The 20745-nt window shown below is 39.4% G+C and overlaps 1 protein-coding gene across 3 annotated transcripts in view; it reads left to right on the top strand.

Moving 5' to 3' along the window:
* Nup107 (nuclear pore complex protein Nup107) overlaps positions 1–18389 on the top strand; it is a 31160-nt gene extending 12771 nt beyond the window's left edge. For all 3 annotated transcript variants that reach the window (XM_045753165.2, XM_045753166.2, XM_045753164.2), the window contains exons 7-18: positions 1003–1128; positions 1568–1678; positions 2077–2267; positions 7822–8067; positions 8507–8777; positions 9106–9302; positions 9737–9935; positions 10208–10327; positions 11038–11214; positions 14024–14218; positions 15764–15865; positions 17703–18389. In XM_045753165.2, coding sequence (XP_045609121.1) covers positions 1003–1128; positions 1568–1678; positions 2077–2267; positions 7822–8067; positions 8507–8777; positions 9106–9302; positions 9737–9935; positions 10208–10327; positions 11038–11214; positions 14024–14218; positions 15764–15865; positions 17703–17807 — 2040 coding nt within the window. In that variant the 3' untranslated portion in view covers positions 17808–18389. The remainder of the gene's footprint in view (positions 1–1002; positions 1129–1567; positions 1679–2076; positions 2268–7821; positions 8068–8506; positions 8778–9105; positions 9303–9736; positions 9936–10207; positions 10328–11037; positions 11215–14023; positions 14219–15763; positions 15866–17702) is intronic.
* Positions 18390–20745: the final 2356 nt, after the last annotated feature.

Below are 20745 nucleotides of genomic sequence, written 5' to 3'. Positions count from 1 at the left end.
CAAAAATGGGGTGGTAAATGTAAGAAGACACTTAAGTGCAATTATGTACTATTCATATCAGTTAGGAATTGTACTTATTTTCACTTAGTATTAAATCGTACTGTCAAATATATTGTGAATATTTGAGTTTACCTGAAAAACTGAATAGAAAACCACAACCTCACCTAACCGTCTTAGTTTTTGAAGATAATAATTTTATTGCTTCCTAATTACAATTAGTACTTAACTTATAGCTATATTGATATTACAGTTTTATAAAACTAATAAAACAAAACTAAAATATATCAATAAATTGTAAATTAACTCAGGATATTTTAAAATTTTGCATAAAATCTATGTTGTTTAATAAACCTGAAAAAGAAATTCCTGATATTTAAAACTTGTGTATAGCCAATTGAAGATGAAATCTTCGTCCTAAAATTCTGAGTGTCTTAACAGAAACCGAGGAGAATTAAATCGGGGGAGGGAGTTTGGTAAATGTAACAGCCCCCTAAGTGCAATTATGCACTGTTTATGACAGTAAGAAAGTGTACTTATTACACTTAGTATTAAATCGTACTGTCAATTCGGAGGATTGGTTGCTTTTGTAATACTGTCATCGCTAAATAATAACAGTTACATATTTATTTGGACTTTTTTGGTGATGCTGTGGTCACAAGCTGAACAGCAGTGCTGTTAGCTCATGCTGTGTGCACCAGCCATGGTTGCTCTCACAGTATTGTGGCTCTCACACCGGAGAATGTTGCCCACGATTTTTTTAAACATGGCATCTGTTTACAAGAACCCTGAGGAAGCTGATGCGAACCCTGTGTAGCCACGGGCCGTTTGAATCGTGGCCGGTACACTGTCATATATGTATGCCATGCTCATACACATTCTCCTGTCATTGTGTGTGTGTGTGTATATATATAATATATGTATGTATGTTATGCGCAGTTTAAGGGTTAAATAGCTTTCCAAAAGAATTACAATAAATAAAAAATATTGTCCTTTTTATCTTAGGCCCAGATTGTAATAGACTGGCTAGAGAAAAATGCAGCGGATGACTTTGAAAGCAAATATTATGATCGTGTGGAATACTTTGGAGATACTCACATAGCATGGGAAAATACCCTTAAAACTCGAAAGGTAAGATACATATACCAGTCTTAAAAATGTTTCTTGAAAACCCACAGTATTTGAGCAAAGAGGGTAAATGTAAAGCTACAGTATATATATGGAATTATTCTTGCCACAATATGTTTATAGGAAAGTCTTAATGCTGTTTGTATAACTGTCAATTTATGAAAGCTGGGCAAAGATCAGCCTTCCCTAAGAGCACTGGCTTATTTGTGTAAACTAGGCTTTAATTCAGAAGTAAAAATTATTAATTAGAGACCTGGCAAATTAAGTCATTGTTGCAAGATGCTGGCTGCCCGTCATTCTTAATTATTATGTACCATCAGTATTATTTTACCTGTGGTCTTATTATGTGTGTTAGTTTTTCACTTTGCATCTGTTTATTTTTAGAGATGAAGGTCAGATGGACCAGATCATGTTAAAAAGATTTCTACTTTAAATTTTCCAGAATGAGAGCAGTGGCATTGTGCAGCCTCTGAAAGGAGCTCGGCCATTAGTAACTTCACTGGATCCCGACTCCACCTTGCGCCAAGGGCGACCTTTGCATGACTTAGACCAGGTACATTCAGGCGAGATGTAAATGAGGTATAAGTTTGAAATACAGCTATGTGAAAATGTCAAGAAATTGGGCAATATAAATGCTAATAAAAATGAATTTTAAATTCAACTGAATCTACTTTAGTTCTATATTTTCCTTGGGTACTAAATGTGATATGTTAGGACTGTCAGGTTTTGCTGCCCCCACTGTGATGTTGAAGGCATGTCCAGTAACCATGATGTCATAGTTTGATGGAACTTTGAATAATGTGGAAAAATGATATTAAGAAATAATTTGTCTTGCACCTTCCTTTGCTAAAATGCCCAGAAATTGGTACAGTAAGGGCAAAGCAGTATCATGCATTAAGCATTTGGTATCAGATAAGAACTTTAGGGATTTTATGGTGCATCATATTTCAGGAGGATGAAATGCGTTTGCTGCGGTGTGTCTTTGCTCATGTGCGATCAGGACAAGTAGCGGCCGCAGAAGATTTGTGTGTGAAGTCTGGTCATCATTGGCGAGCAGCAACACTGGAAGGCTGGAAGTTGCATCATGACCCAAACCCAGCAGATCCATCTCAACGTCAACCTATTATTGGCAATCCCTATAGGTACACACATTTCTTGGTAGTTTTACACATGTTGACCAGAATGAAATGTTTGTGAAGTACTGTGCCATTAATTTTTGTCATTGACTTGAATTTAGAAATTTGACTTAAAAATTATCAGGTGCACATATTCAAAATTGATAAATTTTTTGTTAATAAGCTTTGGTTATGTGACTAATTAATTGCAATATTTGCAATTAGTTACAATCCATCTCCTACAATCTGGAGCTATTTACAGTTCGTTACATAGAACTGATGGAGCTGTAACATGTTCTTTTTGTACTTTCTTCCTATAATTTGGTTGTTGAGTGGTTACCTAGTTGTGTGTCAACGTTGTTGTTGTCTACAGGGGGTGTGATGTAACTCCAGACACCCACCTCCTGGCTGCTCACGCTGCCAATGGCTATTATTGCACTTTTCTGTGGGGAGCCTCTACAGCTCCCTGGAGCTTATCGGGCTAATGTGTTTCATATTAAACTGGGACATTAGCTATGGAGTTCAGACCTACCAGGGACCATGAGCTGGAACCTGGCCCCTTCAGAGAGGTTTCAGGGAGCAATAGCCCTGGAAAACTTCCCTGTGGTTGGGGTTTTCCTTATCTGCCATCAACCAGGGTTAGGAATAACAAAACAAACCCCACATGTAGACAGAGAATGCAGACGACACTACAAAAGAAGGAAAAAATTAATGAAAATGCTTAAGCAGACACGACTTTCCATACAAAGAAGGAATAATTTAAACAGGGAGATTGAAGAAATCGAACAGAGACTGAAGCATTCATATCAGATTGAAGAAAGACAACTAGAACAGAAAGCAATTCAAGAAATAAAGAAAAACAAAATATTTCTTCTTGCTAAATCAAAAGCAAAAACCACTGCTAGTATTGGACCTATTCGTCTTAGTGAATGTTCATACACTGAGGATGACAAAGAAATTAGTGAAATCCTAAAAAAGCAGTATGAGGACATGTTTAGCACTCTGGTACACAGCATGACAGTGGAAGATCCGGACAACTTCTTTATGCGTGATGTCCAAACCCCTGTAAATGTAACTGATATCAACACGAGCGTGACAGATTTTGAGAGAGAAATTGACAATATGCCTATGCACTCGGCCCCAGGTCCAGACTCATGGAATTCAATATTTATAAAGAAAAGCAAAGTGCCAGTAGCACAGGCACTCAGTATAGTGTGGAGGAAGAGCTTGGACACGGAAGATACCAGATGTGCATAAAGCAGCAGACATAGCCCCTCTACACAAGGGAGGGAGCAAAGCATTGGCAAAGCATTATAGACCAGTTGCACTAACGTCCCACATAATAAAATTATTTGAGTGTGTGATCAGGAGTCAATTTACTAGTTTCATGGAAACCACTGACCTCCACAAATTAGGCCAACATGGATTTAGAGCGGGAAGATCATGCCTCTCACAGCTACTTGACCATTACAACAAAATCACTGGGGTAATAGAAGAAAAACAAAATGCAGATGTGGTATACACGGATTTTGCAAAGGCATTTGATAAATGTGACCATGGAGTGATAGCACACAAAATGAGGTCACTGGGAATAACTGGTAAAGTAGGACGCTGGATACTCCGTTTTTTGTCGAACAGAACACAAAGAGTAACAGCACACCATATAAAATCAAGTCCAAGTGCAGTTAAAAGCTCTGTACCTCAAGGTACAGTCTTTGCACCACTGCTTTTCCTTATTCTATATCAGATATAGACTCAAATACAAGTCACAGCTTTGTATCATCCTTTGCAGATGACACAAAAATCAGAGTGAAAATTACTTCTGCTGAAGACATTGAAAAACTACAAGCAGATATTAATAAAGTTTTTGACTGGGCAGCAGAAAAGAACATGATGTTTAACACCGATAAATTCCAGGTACTCAGATACTGTAAAAATGAGAACCTTAAACATAATACAGGGTACAAAACACAATCCAATCTGTCCATAGAACGAAAACAGCATGTAAAGAATTTGGGAGTAATGATGTTTGACGACCTAACGTTTAGGGAGCATAACCAAGCAAATATTGTGTCGACCAGAAAAATGATAGAATGGATTATGAGAATTTTCAAATCCAGAGATCCCATCACAGTGGTTGTGCTCTTCAAATCACTTGTGCTGTCCCATCTTGAGTGCTGCTCAGTACTCACTTCCCCCTTCAGAGCAGGGGAGATTGCAGAAATAGGAGGAGTACAGAGAACATATACGGCATACATAGACGCGATAAAGCACCTAAATTACTGGGATCATCTCAAAGCCCTCTAAGTGTACTCACTAGAAAGACGATGAGAGAGATATCAAATAATATACACATGGAATATACTGGAAGGCCAGGTCCCAAATCTACACAGTAAAATAACAACATACTGGAGTGAACGGTATGGAAGAAAACGCAGAATAGAACCAGTGATGAGCAGGGGTGCCATAGGCACAATCAGAGAACTGTATAAACATCAGAGGTCCGCAGTTGTTCAACATCCTCCCAGCGAGCATAAGAAATATTGCCGGGACAACCGTGGACGTCTTCAAGAGAAAACTAGATAGTTTTCTCCAAGGAGTGCCACACCAACCAGGCTGTGGTGGGTATGTGGGCCTGTGGGCTGCTCCAAGCAACAGCCTTGTGGACCAAACTCACAAGTCAAGCTTGGCCTTGGGCCAGGCTTGGGGAGTAGAACAACTCCCAGAACTCCCATCAAGCAGATACATGGTAAGAAACTAAAACAAAATACCAAACAGAGAGGTAGAACTCCCTACAATCCCATGGAAATCAGCAAACTTCACACTCTACTGCCACGCTGCTCATCCACGCAGAGTGCTCTCCTTTCTTTCTTCTCCTCAGTTTGTTGTGGCCCCTTCGGTTCAGGATTGTTTCTTGAAGGCTCTTTTCCTGTTGGCATTGGCCTCTGGGGGTCGAGTCAGGGAGCTTCATGCTCTCCTCCTGCATGGGGGTTTCTGCCCTTTCGGTTGTGGCAATTGGTTTGTTCGCCTGCAGCCGTGTCCTTCTTTTCTGGTGAAGAATGAGATGGCTGCTTTCCGGACGGGTCCATGGGTTGTTGATGCTTGGTTGGTCAGGTCGGGGGTGCATCATCCTTTGTGTCCAGTTGTAGCCCTTCGTCGTTATTTGCGCACCATGGCTTCTGTGTCCGGGAACGCGCTTTGGGTTGATCCGGTTTCCCTCCTTCCCTGTTCGTGGGTGCAGGTCTCCCAGGTCGTCCACAAGGTTAAAGCTAGCCAGCCTGCGGTCTATCCCCGTGCCCATGATGTTCGTAAGTTCGCGGCTCTTGCTGCCATCTTTGGCAATATGTCCTGGGCTGACATTTAGGCTTGGGGTTTTTGGTGATCAAACAGGGTCTTGGGGTCTTGGCTGTGCGCTAACTCGTGAACGTTCCTGGGCCTAGTCGAGCCTGTGTCGCTTTGGGTCGACAGTTGCAGCCGGTTGTCTCGACTTCGGGTTGAGGAGTGAGCAGCGACCGCCTTTCGGGTAAGTCCCTTTAATTTTCCTCTGTGGGTAGTTAGCTCCGGGGAGCAGAAGGGGCTTCCCTCAGAAAACCAGCATTGAATGTAATGAAACTCCATTTTCTGGGTGAGACCCGGAGGCTCCCCGGCATCCCTCCCTCCTCCCGGTCGGCGGTTTTTCGGGTGTTTTGATGTCCAGCCTCAGAACTGAAGGGTGGATGGCCGGCGTGGGGGAGCTGTCAGTTGTGCAGACAGCGGCACGGCGACGTGTGACGTCATGCTCATTTGCTCATTTCTTTTGGGGAGTTTTATCGACTTGTTTGGCCTTTTGTAGCAATTTTCATGAGAATAGGGGTTTGTTTTGGGACGCTAACCTTTTTGGGTTCCTGACCCGGTCGATGGCAGACATAGAATGCTGCCAACCACACGGGGGTTTCTATAGGCCATTGCTTCCCATGCCTCTCTGAGGGGGCCAGGTTCTGGCTCATGGTCCCCGGTAGGCCCACAACTTCATACACATGACTGATGCCAAAGTCTGACATTAGCTTATCAGCCTGGATAGCTCCAGGGAGCCGAAGGGGCTCCCCCAGAAAAAATCCTTGTTTTGTATTGCATTTCTAATAAGAAAACCAGTGCTCTTTTCCATATTTACCATTAAAATAAAAATGTTTTGAAAAAATTAAGAAACTGCAGAATTTTTCCTCCTTTTATATATAGTACTGTGCTAGAATTTTTTCCCCACATAACTCGATACAAAATCAAAAGTGTTCCCAAGGCAGAGTATCATATACTGTATACAAAAAATAAATACAGATAATCAGTATTGTACTTAGTGTATTTTAGGTCCAAAATATGACCAGAATTATTTGTACAGTTATTTTTGTAACTATGCACAGTATTTACATACATAAATCATCATAACTGCTCATTATCTAAGCAGTGTTGTGGGTGGAGCCAGACACAATAAGGAAGCAATAGAGCAACTGCTCAAAAGTCAAGTTTCATTCCTCTCAATGCCTTATTTTTGTTGTCACAAGTGGCCAAGACCTGGCAGCCTTACCCTTCAGTATTATAGTGTGGATATACAGTATAATAAATGGGCAAGTATTATTTGTTAATATCTATGTCTTCATTTTTGCTATATTACTCTACATTTTCCTCTGGGCCAATGCCTCCATACTCAAAAATGAGGTGGTAATAATAATAATAATAATAGTTACCAGTTTATTTTATTTACTGAAATTCAGTCTGCTATATCAGTGTTTACAATTTAACAAGTTTGTCATTCTGCTTAGATACAGCATATGAGGAAGTGAATTGAGTGTGTCTGGAGAGTAATGAGCATGTATGATGATGAAATGTTATTAAATGCCATGAAGAGTTTTCTATGCAGTAAGTAGATCTTTTGTAACAATGGGATAATGAGTGACTGGCTTGATTAATGTAGAAATACTGTATACCAGGCTGTTGTGATGTCCTCCCCCCCCTGCCCCCATGGTTGTTCAGTGTATAAATGAAATGAGATATGAAAGAGGTCAAGGTTAAAGTACAGTACTAGGAAAATGGTGTGTGTGTGTGTGTATGGCAGGACGCACACAATTCACACACACACAGATGCGATTTTTGAAACAGTAGGTAAACCCACACACACGCTACTAAATGGAGTACTGTAGGTAAAATTTTATGTATATAAATGTTTCTGGTGGAAAATGAGATGTTTGAGCAATAGTTGAAAGATTGCCTTAATTAAGCACAATTATCATGCTTGTTATACTCCCTGTATACCATCATCTGTCCTGTATGTAATCATCTTCTTTCTTGTTTTCTAAAGTACTTAAGGTTATCTACCCAGTGTTTTAAAGCCCATAACTACTTTCCTGTATATTTTCCGTTCAAGCTTACCATTAGTCATCCGCTCAATATGTTCAGACCAGCAAAATGTGACTATAGATGCATATGGTTAAACAACATTGTTTCAGTAATTGTGATGAGTTCTTACCTTCCTCTTTGCACACTGAGATCATATTAATATTAAGATACGTAACCAAACACAACTTGTTATAACAATTGGTTTCTTTCTCAGAGATGTTTGGAAAGCTGTGGCATGGAGAGTTGCCAGTGACGAGCGTCTGCCAGCATATGAACGTGCTGTATATGGCGCTCTTTGTGGTCATATACAGTCAATGCTTTCAGTATGTCATGAGTGGAATGATATACTGTGGGCATATACTCGCACCATGGTGGATCAGTGGGTGGAGGAACAACTAAGATGTGCAAACACTCACCTTCGTCCACTACATCCTCTCCCCAAAGATTTCCCAGAAGAAAAGTAAGTTATTCTTTCAAAAAATGTTGTTTTAATTTTTGTATTTAGAATATGGATACTTAAAATATTAAGATTTGTACATGTAATATGTTACTGTTCTTTGCTAAGATGTTCCAGTTGTTTTGAAGTCTTTTGCAATTTTGTGTGGTGCCAGTTGTTTTGAAACGGGTGCTGTATTCACCCCCTGAGCTGGAAGGAGGTACACTAGACACTTGGGCACTTTATTTACCAATGAAGGAAACTAGAGCACTTTGGATTTTGCTTGATGATCACCAGGATATTCTGGGTAAATGGAATATGTAACCATGCACCCACCTTGACTTGTATACAACTTGGGCTGGTTTAAATTGCCTGCAGAAAACTTGAGAAGTGGCACACTTTGTTTTATGGATGACAATAGCAGTGCAAGGGTTAGTAAACTTGCACTTTGTTTTTGTTTCAGATTTTCTATGAAGGGTATGTTTGAGGCAGTGGAACGTCATCCAGAGGCCCAGAAGCAGCGGAACAAAAACCCTTATCACCTCTTGCAGAAATATCTGATTCTGGATGATGTAGAAACCCTATTACAGGAGGCTCATGTGTGGCTTAATGATGGGCTAGCGCCCCATGTTTTACGATGTCTCACCCACCTGGTGTTGTTTTTGCGGAGGATTGGTCGTATCTCGCAGCAACTTGAACCTCTTTGTACTGATATACTTGAGGCTTGTGTCAAGGTTTGTGTAGAATTGTTCTGCATTCTTCATATATTCTAAGTATACTAATAATTTATCATTCACCTTCACACAGTTCAGTACATTTAAGTTATTTACTTCTTGGCATTAAACCACCTCTGGTTTCTGCATAAAATAGTATACAGTAATCATAAAATACTCCTCGCCTCCCCTTCACCCACATACCACCCCCATAATCCCCTAAGTTTTGTTATTTCAAGAGTTTTCAGAATTACTTCAAGCTTATGATGAAATGGCATTATATAAAATTAAAAACAAAATCACAGATCATAATCTTTATTTATGCATTTCTTTTTAATAATAAATATAGGAAGCTATAGAGCGTGGGGATGTGGAACAAGTGGCATGGTATACTTCTGTGTTGCCCACATGGCTTCAGGTGGAATGGTATGCACGTTTTCTCCACAACATAACAGATGACCAATCACGCCGTCATGCTCTACAGCTTGCTGCCACTGTAGGACTTGATACACATGCCATCACTTCAGCTGTTGTCACTAATATCAGGTAAAACTGCTTAAATCCAAAAAAATAAGACAGTTTCATCTTTACTTTGTGGCTATACTATATTATTTTTCTTAAAAACCAATTGCACTGGAGCCATCATTTAGTGAATCACAATATAACAGAATCCATGGTATGTCAGAAAGAATTTACTGCTAGATCAAGGTGTACATAACAAAGCCTGTTTCAATTTGCTGCATTTTCTAATTGCCTTTCGTAGACGCCTATAGATTCTGTTCCATCTCAGAGCAGGTGCATAAACTTCTTGTTTATTGCATGGTGTCAGTTGCTCCTCATCATGCTAAAATCTTGGATTAGCTTATCTTTTATTGTTGGAGATACTGCAAAGAGTGAAAGAATATAGCACTGCACATGCTATCATTTATAAACATAATAAACACTAAATTTTAAGAAGAAATTGAAATTTTGTATTTCAGACTGTCGTCCAACACTCGGGACCCTGAGGGAGAAGTAGTGTCAGAAACTACAACAGAGGATAGAGTTAAAATCAGTGCTATTGACTGGTTGTTGTATGACCCTCAGCAGCGAGTAGAAGCACTCAGACAAGCCAATGCTCTCATGCGCTCTTTTCTTGTTTCTCGGAAAATTGGAGCCACTCGAGTTTTGTTTGCCAAGGTGAATTTTGATGGAATAACTATAGTATATATTTTGGTTTATATGTGAATGCCTCCAGTCACTGGATTTATATGTATTTTGGTTTATATGTAACAGCTGTACACATATTTGTACACTCAATATGGGGATGTGAGGTTTTCTTTTAATGTCAGTTGTGCTCCTACACCCTTGTGTAAATAATTTATAGGTTCCTTGAATTGCCTGTATGTTGTACTTTAAGCCACTTGTGTGTTTTAATTTCTTTGAAACATTAATCAATTATGCATTAATAGATACCCAGTGATTCGGTGAATGTAATAATGAGGGAGCATGAAGCCGAGACAGGATCATCTGACCTTCCTTCACATGCAGAAAATATTGTGAGAGAATACTTCTGCATTCGAACCTTCTTGGTAAGTAACTTCAATACTGTGCTAGTACTGGCAAAATGAGAACTATTTGCTTGCTATGTTCCAGGCTTTGCTTCTATTCCTCTTTAGATCTAGTAGTCCCCATCCTTACATATGTATGTACTCAATTGTCTGTCTTTCCTTTCACATAACAATTCTAGATGCATCTATTTAATATTGACTCATTATGAAATACATTCATTTATGTCCATATTGCATTTGATAGACTTTTTAGATTGCTTTGTTTAACAATTATAGCCATGGTCCTTTCAGTTGCTCACCTGGGGCCACCCAGGACATAGTGGTGTAAATACTGGGAGAAAACTCAAAATGGGAAAACTTAGATCATAAAAGAATAACCAACAATTTTATTCCAAAATAAAGGAATAAATATTCATGATGAGAGAACTGATAGCAACTCCACCTCCTTTTCTATGCAAGAGAGGATCTGAAGTGCAACAATAGAAGCAATAAATCAGAAATTCATCCATAAACTGTATGGGTAGAAGAGAATGAGGGGAACAAAAAAAACTGCTAATAGGTGTAATATACATGTCTCTGGGTCATAACAAATCAGACCGTAAACCTACTTGCGCAGCAGAGAGAAATAAAAAATTAAGTTGTCACTATTGTTTAAGATTTTAACTTTGGGAATTTAATTTCCCTCAGTACTTTATTTTTCTTTAAATATTTTCATTAAATATTCTTTCCAGGATGCTCAGGACTCGTTTACCGATTGGTTTGATCACTACCATCAGAAGAGGCCCACTGCTCCTCAGAAGCCTGCACAAGGTTCTGGGTTTTCTCAGCAAGTAGCTTATGAACAGGCTGAACAGCAGCACAAGGGCGAGATGGAACGATGGCAGCATACTTTAAAGCTCATTACAAAAGTGAGTATATAAACTTTTCAGTCTTGCAAGTTTCAACCGTAAAAAAATATTTTCTTTTGAACATGCATGATCTTACTCAAAATTCAGTATTTGAATACAGTATTGGACATAATTAGAGCAAAGTAATAATTCATAATTATATTTCAGAATAACTTTCAGATCATGAATATAGAATTTAAATATCTAGAAACTGATGAGGAATTTGAAATTATTAATATAAGTTTAGCTGTATGCAACAAAGACATGGTGTTACCTTGTTGTTAGGGATACAACATAGGGTGAGCACATGTAGCAGTGATGGCTAACACATGTATAATTTGCACTGCCATTCCCAGTGTACTGTATTAGACAACAGCTAAATCCTCCTTTCTATAGATTACACTAGACTACTTTTAGAGGTTAGATTTACCTGACATAACCCACTGGAAACTGATGTACTGAAGCACCATCCAAGCAGCTACAAATTACTGCAATATATTCCTACCACAGACAGAGCCATCACACAACTGAAACCCAAAAAGCCAAGATTGGCAAATGAAAAAACATGGACCTCCCGGATGAACTAGGCATACAACACATGGGCCCAGCAGAACTAAAAGAACACCCGCCAAGCAAAGTCGACCAGAAACCTGACGTTGAGTAACTGTAGCATGGACAGGTCTGTGCAACACACCAGCACATGCACTGAAATAGAAGACTAAAAGCAACAGAGCCCCAGATAATACCTCTGTTCACTCCCTGAACATCACCCACACAAAGGCTTCAGCGAATCTAGGAAGGGGGATGGAGCCGGTCGGCCGAGCGGACAGCACACTGGACTTGTGATCCTGTGGTCCCGGGTTCGATCCCGGGCGCCGGCGAGAAACAATGGGCAGAGTTTCTTTCACCCTATGACCCTGTTACCTAGCAGTAAAATAGGTACCTGGGTGTTAGTCAGCTGTCACGGGCTGCTTCCTGGGGGTGGAGGCCTGGTCGAGGACCGGGCCGCGGGGACACTAAAGCCCCGAAATCATCTCAAGATAATCTCAAGATAGAAGATAGGTGAGAAAATTAAAAGTAATGCAGCCAAACAGAGCCAACAAAAACCCCTCGAGCACAGCTCAATAGAAGCAAGAATAGCTGACCAGAAGATAGAAAAAGGAGAAACCACCACAGAGGCATGTTATGCAATGACATGAAATCAGCGAGCCAAGATAACACTCAAAGTGGCGCGAAGGAAAACAGAATAGTCACCTTCCCTCCAAAAGATGAGGCTATGAAGAACCAGGAAACTGGAGCTCCATCCCCCGAGCTAAACACATAAGGCTAAATAGGACACAGTCCCAGTGTATTCATCAATACAGATACGAGCCAGATGGAGCAACCCCCAAAAAGGCACCACATGAACACCTCGCCATCAGTCTGCCAGAGCCAGCTGACCTCCCAGCTCGAAGCTGCTTTAGGGTCCAACCCATTGTGGGAGGCAGAAGCAGTGAACAAAATCTGGATGAACCAGTCTCCAAATAGTAGATATTGATGCAAAAGAAAGGGAAGTGAACTGGGCACAAATTAACCAAACCACCTGCCTAGTTTCTTGCAAGTTAAGTAATAAATGAATTCTTGAAAGTGAAACCATGATTCCTGGTTCTGCAGTGCAGCCATCGCCTGGTAGGCCAATAAAAGGGGGTGACTACAAAAATAGAAGTCCAACTGCACCAGTGTTGCATACGTCTTAGCACGAGAGCCAGTCTGAGGTCTATAATCTGACACTCTTGAGAAGTGCACAAAATGATTCCAAGCCTAAAGGCAGGCCTCAAGACAGGCAAAGCCATGTCCTCCTACCTGGAATGGGACTTACAAATGTAACCAGCATTTAACTGTCCACAGGCCAGCAGATAGTCTGCGATGCAGACACCAGCTTCCACCCTTGTAGCCATTTAGCGAAGGTAGGTGGAAGTTACTTGGGATATGTAACACTCGTGCTACCCATATGTACACTGCTAATGCATCATGAAGATAACTCCAAAAAGCAAATGTGGCACAAAGGCACACTAGCAACCTTCGTCAGTGTGCCTTGCAGAAGGACCAAAGCCCGTGCACTTCCCAGAAGAGAGCTGCATCAAGAAGAGGGAGCCCGTCCTCACAAGGAAGCCAACCCTGGAGGGGCAGGAGTAATGCTAGCTGGTTACCAGGGCAGGTAACCCTGCGTACAACAGCTGGAGCAAACTTTGAACACAGGGCACATGTGGCGCTAAATAAGGAACAAATAATTAATGGCAGAATTATCTTTTAAGTGGTGTTAGCCATCCCTCAAACAAGACAAAGGGTGACCGAGCGCCCAGTAGAGCTAAGTGTCCTCAGTTGCACCAAGCTCGTGAATGAATTTGCTCATTTCCTGGGACCTCTGATTGTTTGGCTGCCATCTGGTGGCAAGTGTGTTTCTAGGTGGATATTTTTGCTGCTTGGATGATTGTTTGCATTGTTATTGCCAGAGTTACAAATATTTCCAAGTGTGTGTGTGTGTATATTTATTTTTATTTATTTTATTTATTTGCTTTTTGGTGGGATATTCTTGGTACTGTGGTGATCTTTGATTCTAAGGCAGATTCTGGTCCCTGGTAGGCCCTCATGCATCATGGAGTCCGTGTATGTTCTCAAAGGCCTGGTTGATTCCAGGTTGTAACATCGGGAGCTGCGAAGTGGCTCGCCAGCCATTTTACAACATTCATTGCTAGACTAATAGTGTACTTCATTATGTTATTTTATGCCTGAAAATTGGTTACCCTGTACTTTAAAAAAAAATCTTTAATTTGTTGTTGGTGCCCTACAGACTGCCTGTGACCATCTGTATAATGTCTTGCTGTTTCCTGAGGGTGGTTGGTTAGTTGATTCAGCTTTAGAAGACCAAGAACAAGAAATAACAGGAGTTAGTGGGGCTGAAGAGAGTGTTGAAGTCAGAGTTGACACCCCTGAACCTAACCGTGCCCATCATCTGTCAGTCCTGAGATCAATTTATATTCCACAGGTAGGAATATGTTTTCAAACAACTAAAAACTTTAAATTTCTTGTTATACTTATACTTTACAGTACCTTACAGTACAGTACAGCACTATATATGATTGCTAAGTAAATTTAAATACATGAAGACAATGCCATTCTTGAAAAAAGTCTACTAGGTGAAAGTGATGTGTGAAACTACTGTTGTGGAACTATATCTATTTAACTTCTATTACAATTTTTCAAGTGCATTGGCATGATACCATCACAACCTTGGTATGAAATTTTGTGGGGTTAGACAGTGCAGTATCTGTAAACACTGTCATTGGTGCCTGAGCCACACCAGTTCGGGTATGAAGCCTTGTTGTACATCTTGATGATCAACTCAAACCCAAGGTTGTGTCAGTTACTAAGCACAATGACTAAACACTATAATCCAGCCCATCCTCGTAAATAAAAGCCAAAGTCCATTCCATGCACCTGATGCCTAAATATGCACAGTATGCTGATACTGTACATGACTATTAATTTATATTTGATAAAATTCTTATTTTAAATAAACAGCATGTTAAAATTGATGAATGCGTCTTTGGGGTCGACTGCTGGATGGAATGGACTTGGTCTGATGATGGGTTGTATAATCTGTTTTTGGGCTCTTCTTCCTCGAGCTTACCTTTAGGGGAGAGACTTGGAAAGTGGTAGGTTTGGCATAATAATTTATCATATGACTGTTACTGAAGTCTGGTGCATGCAGTGGATCCTGTAAATTAGTGATTAGTTAAGCATTGTACAGTCATTCATAGGCTTTGTCCTAGAATGTTTAATGTGTGATAATTCCAGAGATGTATGCCATGGGTAAAGGCCTTTATGAGATTCTTACAGCTGGATGAAACGGCCTTGAAATCAAGAGTACCTTAATGAATGGGTACTATTTCCGCCAAGAAAATGCTCAGTTTCTATTGGTTTAGGCATCTACTGTTGTCGATGTTGGAATTGGAAGCCCTGTACTACTTCCCAGATTCTTCAAATGGATCAAATACTGATGATAAAATATGGGTTAGGTTTACCGGGGTTTTAAAGAAGGATGTAATGGCTTCATGACACCTGCAGTTGATGTTGATGGCCAACATTTTGAAGCCCTTTCTAATGTTAAGCTGTTATTAGGCACTCATTTCTTCTTTTACTCCTCAGTTATCTGGAACAATATTGTCAGTATAAATATTAAGCCAAAAGCAAAATGTTAGGGAGACATGATGGAAGTGTTCAAGTGGATGAATGGGCATAATAAAGTGGATATTAATAAGGTATTGAATATATCAACACAGTACTTTTACTTATGTATGGTGACGATAAACTTTTACTATAGTGTGCAGCCAACTGCATTTTTTCCATGTCTTAAATATTGCACATTCATTGTATTGCAAGATCATCTCCACTTTCAGTTCCCGCCTTTAGAAAGTGAGAATGTGTGTGAGGATTTACTACAATATTCCAGGCCTCTTCTCTAAAAAAAACCTTGAAAACCCTCATTAATCTTGGTACAATTTAAATTTTAACTGGTTAATAATTGCAGGTAACTTCATTACTACAGAACATCCTTCATTCTACACAAAACTACAAAGAAAGTCTTCAGTTAGCTGATATAATTGCTTCAGAGCAGCACCAGCTTTACAAGGTAAGAGGTCTTCGGTAAATTTGTTGGCCATACACACCCAAAATACCTTGCATGTAGTACAGCTTATTTTTCAAATTACATAAACTGGAAGAAAACTATTTTTAAAATTTAAAGCCTAATAATTTGCCATTATACTTGATACTTTAAAAATTGAGACCATTCATGTGTTTTCTGTTTTTAGTATTCTGATATGTAGGTGACCTTTGATTTGTGCAGGAGTTGGGTAAATTTTTTCAAAAGTGGTTTAAATCAAAATGACTCAAAATTAGTATTTTCTCGGGGAAACCCCTTCAGTTTCTTGGAGCTTATCCAGGCTGATATGAATATATTAGACTTTGGCATCAGTCAGAGTGAATGGAGTTCTTGGCTTACCTGGGACCACAAGCCAGAACCTGGCCCCCTCAAAGAGGCACAAGGAGCAATGGCCTATAGAAATGCACATGGGATTTGGAGCATTCTGTGTCTGCCACTGACAGGGTCAGGCACCCAGAAAGGTAAGCATCCCAAAACAAACCCCTATTCTGGTTGAAACTACTATGAAAATTCAAATGAGTGGACAGAACTCTCCAAAGAAAAGCAAGTAAACGAGCATGACGTCACCATGTTTCCGCGCCGCCGTCTGCGCAGCCTCTGAACTGGGGTGTGGGTAGCCAGCACGAGGGGTCTGGGGCTCCCCCTTTTCCCTCCCGGGGAAGGGGGAGCTGCTCAGACGATGGTGCGGAAATGTGGTGATGTCATGCTCGTTTACTTGTTTTTCTTTGGGGAGTTCTGTCCACTCATTTGAATTTTCATAGTAGTTTCAACCAGAATAGGGGTTTGTTTTGGGATGCTTACCTTTCTGGGTGCCTGGTTCGGTTAATGGCAGACATAGAATGCTCCAAATCACATTTGCATTTCAATAGGCCATTGCTTCTTGTGCCTCTCTGAGGGGGCCAGGTTCTGGCTCATGGTCCCCGGTAGGCCTAAGAGCTCCATTCACACTGACTTATGCCAAAGTCTAATATATCCATATCAGCCAGGATAAGCTCCGAGAAGCCATCGAGTCTCACCCAGAAAATGGCGATTCATTACATTCAACGATGGTTTTTTCAACAAACTATTATGTTGAAAAAAATAGGGCAGTGTTCCGTAGTCCTCTTAAGTTCATTTTTCCCACTAGAGTAAACAAAAAAATCAATTTTAACATCTATTATCATTTAGATTTCCAGCCACAAGTTCAGCACAATGAAATCCAGTATGCTTAGGATGTGTAGTGGTGCAAAAATATAACCAAATAGTTTAGAAAATGTAATAATGTTGTGTCACTGGGAGCCTGATTTCCTGATAAAAATGCAGTAGACCCAAGGAATAGTGCACAATATCCATTCTCAACATGAGTAGCTCCAAAATTCATCCACATATTTCAAAACTTTTCTAGAAAGTGGTTATCCGTGTACTGCAATACCGTAGAAATTAAGGACCTTGTACATACATAAATTATGGACCTTGTACAGGTCTGGTGCACTTAAGACTACAGGGAGCAACTCAGGGGCCCACCAAAGAAGGTCACATTAATAAAAAATCAAGCATTGTACATAAACTCTGAACACACATGATACTGCTTCAGTAACAGAGCTACTTTTAAATTTCAATTTGTGCATGTTTGCCTTTACTGGAAAAAAGCCACCCACAAATTTTATCGGTAAAAACCTTCCATTAAATATTATAATTGATTTACATTGCATATGAGTATTTTGTTCCCAAGATGCATTTGTAAAAGATTACATCTCTGCCTACTCTAGAGTGGATTGCACTTTACAATTATTATTGGTTAATTTTGAATGTCCTTGTTTTTCAGGCCTTTGGCAGTTGTGAGTTGCAGCGATTTTTAATGAAACTTCAGGAAACTTCGAGGGAACTCTTAGATCGCAACTGTGATGCTTTAGGTTACCCACTTCAGTAGGATTTCTTCCCTTATCTTATTATTTTTACAAAATTCAATGTTATGAGGTAACATTTCTATTTGCTTCTTGAACTGTATTGAAGTTTTGAATATAGTTTCATAGTTCATAATCATTGAAAAATTATTTTCTTGCTTATATACAGATTGTAAAAAAAAAAGTTAAGAATTTTTTAAATGGAACACACTGCAAGTACAAAGTTAGAAACTTTTAACTATTCTGAACATAGCTTTACTTTGGGTGAAATTGAGCAAAATACATTAAAAGATCTTGTTTTTTATCATTGTATATCATGTCTGGATAACCTTCACTAATACTTTGCCATTTCTGCCAACTCCCTGAGTAATATGTCTTCTTCAGGTATATTAATACTCATCATATTTAACTTACCGCAGTTCATAAATTTGCTAAATATCTCTCAAAGTAGCTTGTACCAGTATTGCAAAATTCGATAATGTTTTATGACCAAGAGACAACCTCGGGTGGTAAACATATGTATCGGAATACTGTACTGTTTGTGGAGTCTTGAGCTATTTTTTATGTTAAGATATTTTTAATGTGTTTATAATAAAATACTTCAATAATTTGATTATTAATATCTACCTTATTAATGAAGGTCGTTCAGTGACGACTAACACCACGTGGACATTTGTGAAACTGAATAATGCATATTAACCTACTTTTTGGTATGTGCTGCATTTTCCATGACTGTTTACATATGCAGTGTGTAATCATTCCTTATTTAGGTTTCCAAATGCCTAATGTTGGCTGTTTTATACATATAATTTTATTTTACCTGGAAATTTGTTCCCAAAAGCTATAACCTGATTTTGAAACCAGTATTTACCCAGATTTTTCCAAAAGTTAAACTTGTCTAATATATACACTGGAACCTTGGTGTACAAATTTAATTTGTTTCAAGACATGCATCCTAATCCAAATATTGGCACACAAATTTTCCCATAAATAAAAAAAAAATCCATTCCACACATCCAAAAATATTAACATTAAAATACATTTTATACAGAATACTACTCGTATTTTTCACGGCACTTTACCTTTATCGAGGACTTGTTGGCATATGGAAGACGGTGAGGTGTTAGTGTTTGGAAGGAGACTCCCCTTCCAAACACTAACATCAGGCAGTGATGACATTTCTGGTGTACTCCCTCTCCTACATTTTGTAGGCATACCAATAGAACCGGTTCATTGGTTGTACCTCGATAAGAATCTATCAAAAGCTATGCTGATGAATAAATTCACAAAGGCCGTGACGAGGATTCGAACCTGCGTCCGAGAGCATCCCAGACGCTGCCTTAATCTATGCTGATGAGTCACAGTAAAGTAGTTGAAGATACGATGACCATACCACACACCAGAAGATCGAGGCAGCAACGTTTTGGTCAATCCTGGACCATTATCACAATCAACTTGATAATGGTCCAGGATGGGCTGAAACGTCGTCTCTTCATCTTCTGGTGTGATATTTGGTCTTCCTATCTTAAAGATACTTGTTTTTACGTACTTTTAACAATTGTCCACAGCAAGATATCACAGTCATTAAAACGATTAACACAATGGCTTGCTACAGCTTTATTTGGGCAAGTTTTTTTTAGCAAAACTGCAGTTCTTCCCATACAGCATGCATTTTCCTAGCCAGATCAACTACGCACATACCATTTTCATGTTTACGAATTATGATTTTTTGTTATATATATACAAGAGTTTTTATATTCTTGTAAGGCCACTATGCATGCATAGCATTTCGGGCAGGTTGTTAATCTTAATTTTCCCCAGAATACAACCCGCCAAATCGTTTAACAACCAGGTACCCATTCACTGCTGGGTAAACAGAAGCATACAGACAAGGATTGGCGCCAAGTCAATCCTCCACAGCCAGGAAGGAACCCAGAATTTTTGCTAAGTACTACACTGTCTACAAATTTACAAGCATTGTTCAATCCTGTTTCTAAAATGGTTATATGGTAAACCACAGCGGTTCCAGAACAGCACTTCCACTTAAAAGTTCTATTTACTCAGATAATTCTATTTATTCAAACATGCCAATTTCTTTGATATAACCAAGCCACAATCCAACCTAGGATAGGCCCCCCTTCTCTTAACATTCATCTTCTTTCAACTTTCTAGTCATTCTTGTGAGGCACAATATCAAGGGCTCTGCTAAAGTCAAGATATAGAATGTTACAATTATTTCCACTAGCTCTCAATTGCTTGCAATATACTGGAAGAAAATAAGATTAAATGTTATGCATGAGAGCCCTTTGTAAAATTGTGTGAATCCCTTATATTATTGTGAATCTGTTTTTCTAGACTTAAATGACTGGCTTTTGCAATTATGGATTAAAGCAATTTTCTTACAGTTAATGTTAAACTACAGTAATTGGATATTAGTTTAGCATGTGTGATTTTTCTCTTCTACATGATTTTGGTATTCTGCTCAACTCTAATATATTAAATATATAAGACATGTGCTGAAATAAGCTCTACATTCTTTAAGAACCCTGGGAAATACTTTGCTGCAGGACTTGTTGGGCTTAAATTGTTATATTTGTTTAATAGCTTCATTTCTGATAAGCCCCAAACTAGTCAGTTTGTTCTGCTCACCACCAGTATTGATTTGTTGACTTGCAATAAATACAGAAAGTAATTACAGTACTGTATTTAAAATGCCACCCATTTTTTGGTCATTGTCAATTACCTGACTTATCTTCTTTTTCAATGGTACAATGTTGACTAAACCACACACTAGAAGGTGAAAGGACGACGACGTTTCGGTCCATCCTGGACCATTCTCAAGTCGATTGTGACTTGAGAATGGTCCAGGATGGACCGAAATGTCGTCGTCCCTTCACCTTCTAGTGTGTGGTCTGGTCAACATACTTCAGCCACGTTATTGTGACTCATCGCCTGCAATGGTAC

Source organism: Procambarus clarkii, chromosome 29, assembly GCF_040958095.1.
Source record: "Procambarus clarkii isolate CNS0578487 chromosome 29, FALCON_Pclarkii_2.0, whole genome shotgun sequence".
Lineage (NCBI taxonomy): Eukaryota > Metazoa > Arthropoda > Malacostraca > Decapoda > Cambaridae > Procambarus > Procambarus clarkii.
Note: the sequence above shows the minus strand (reverse complement) of the source record. Positions and strands in the feature narration are given on the sequence as shown.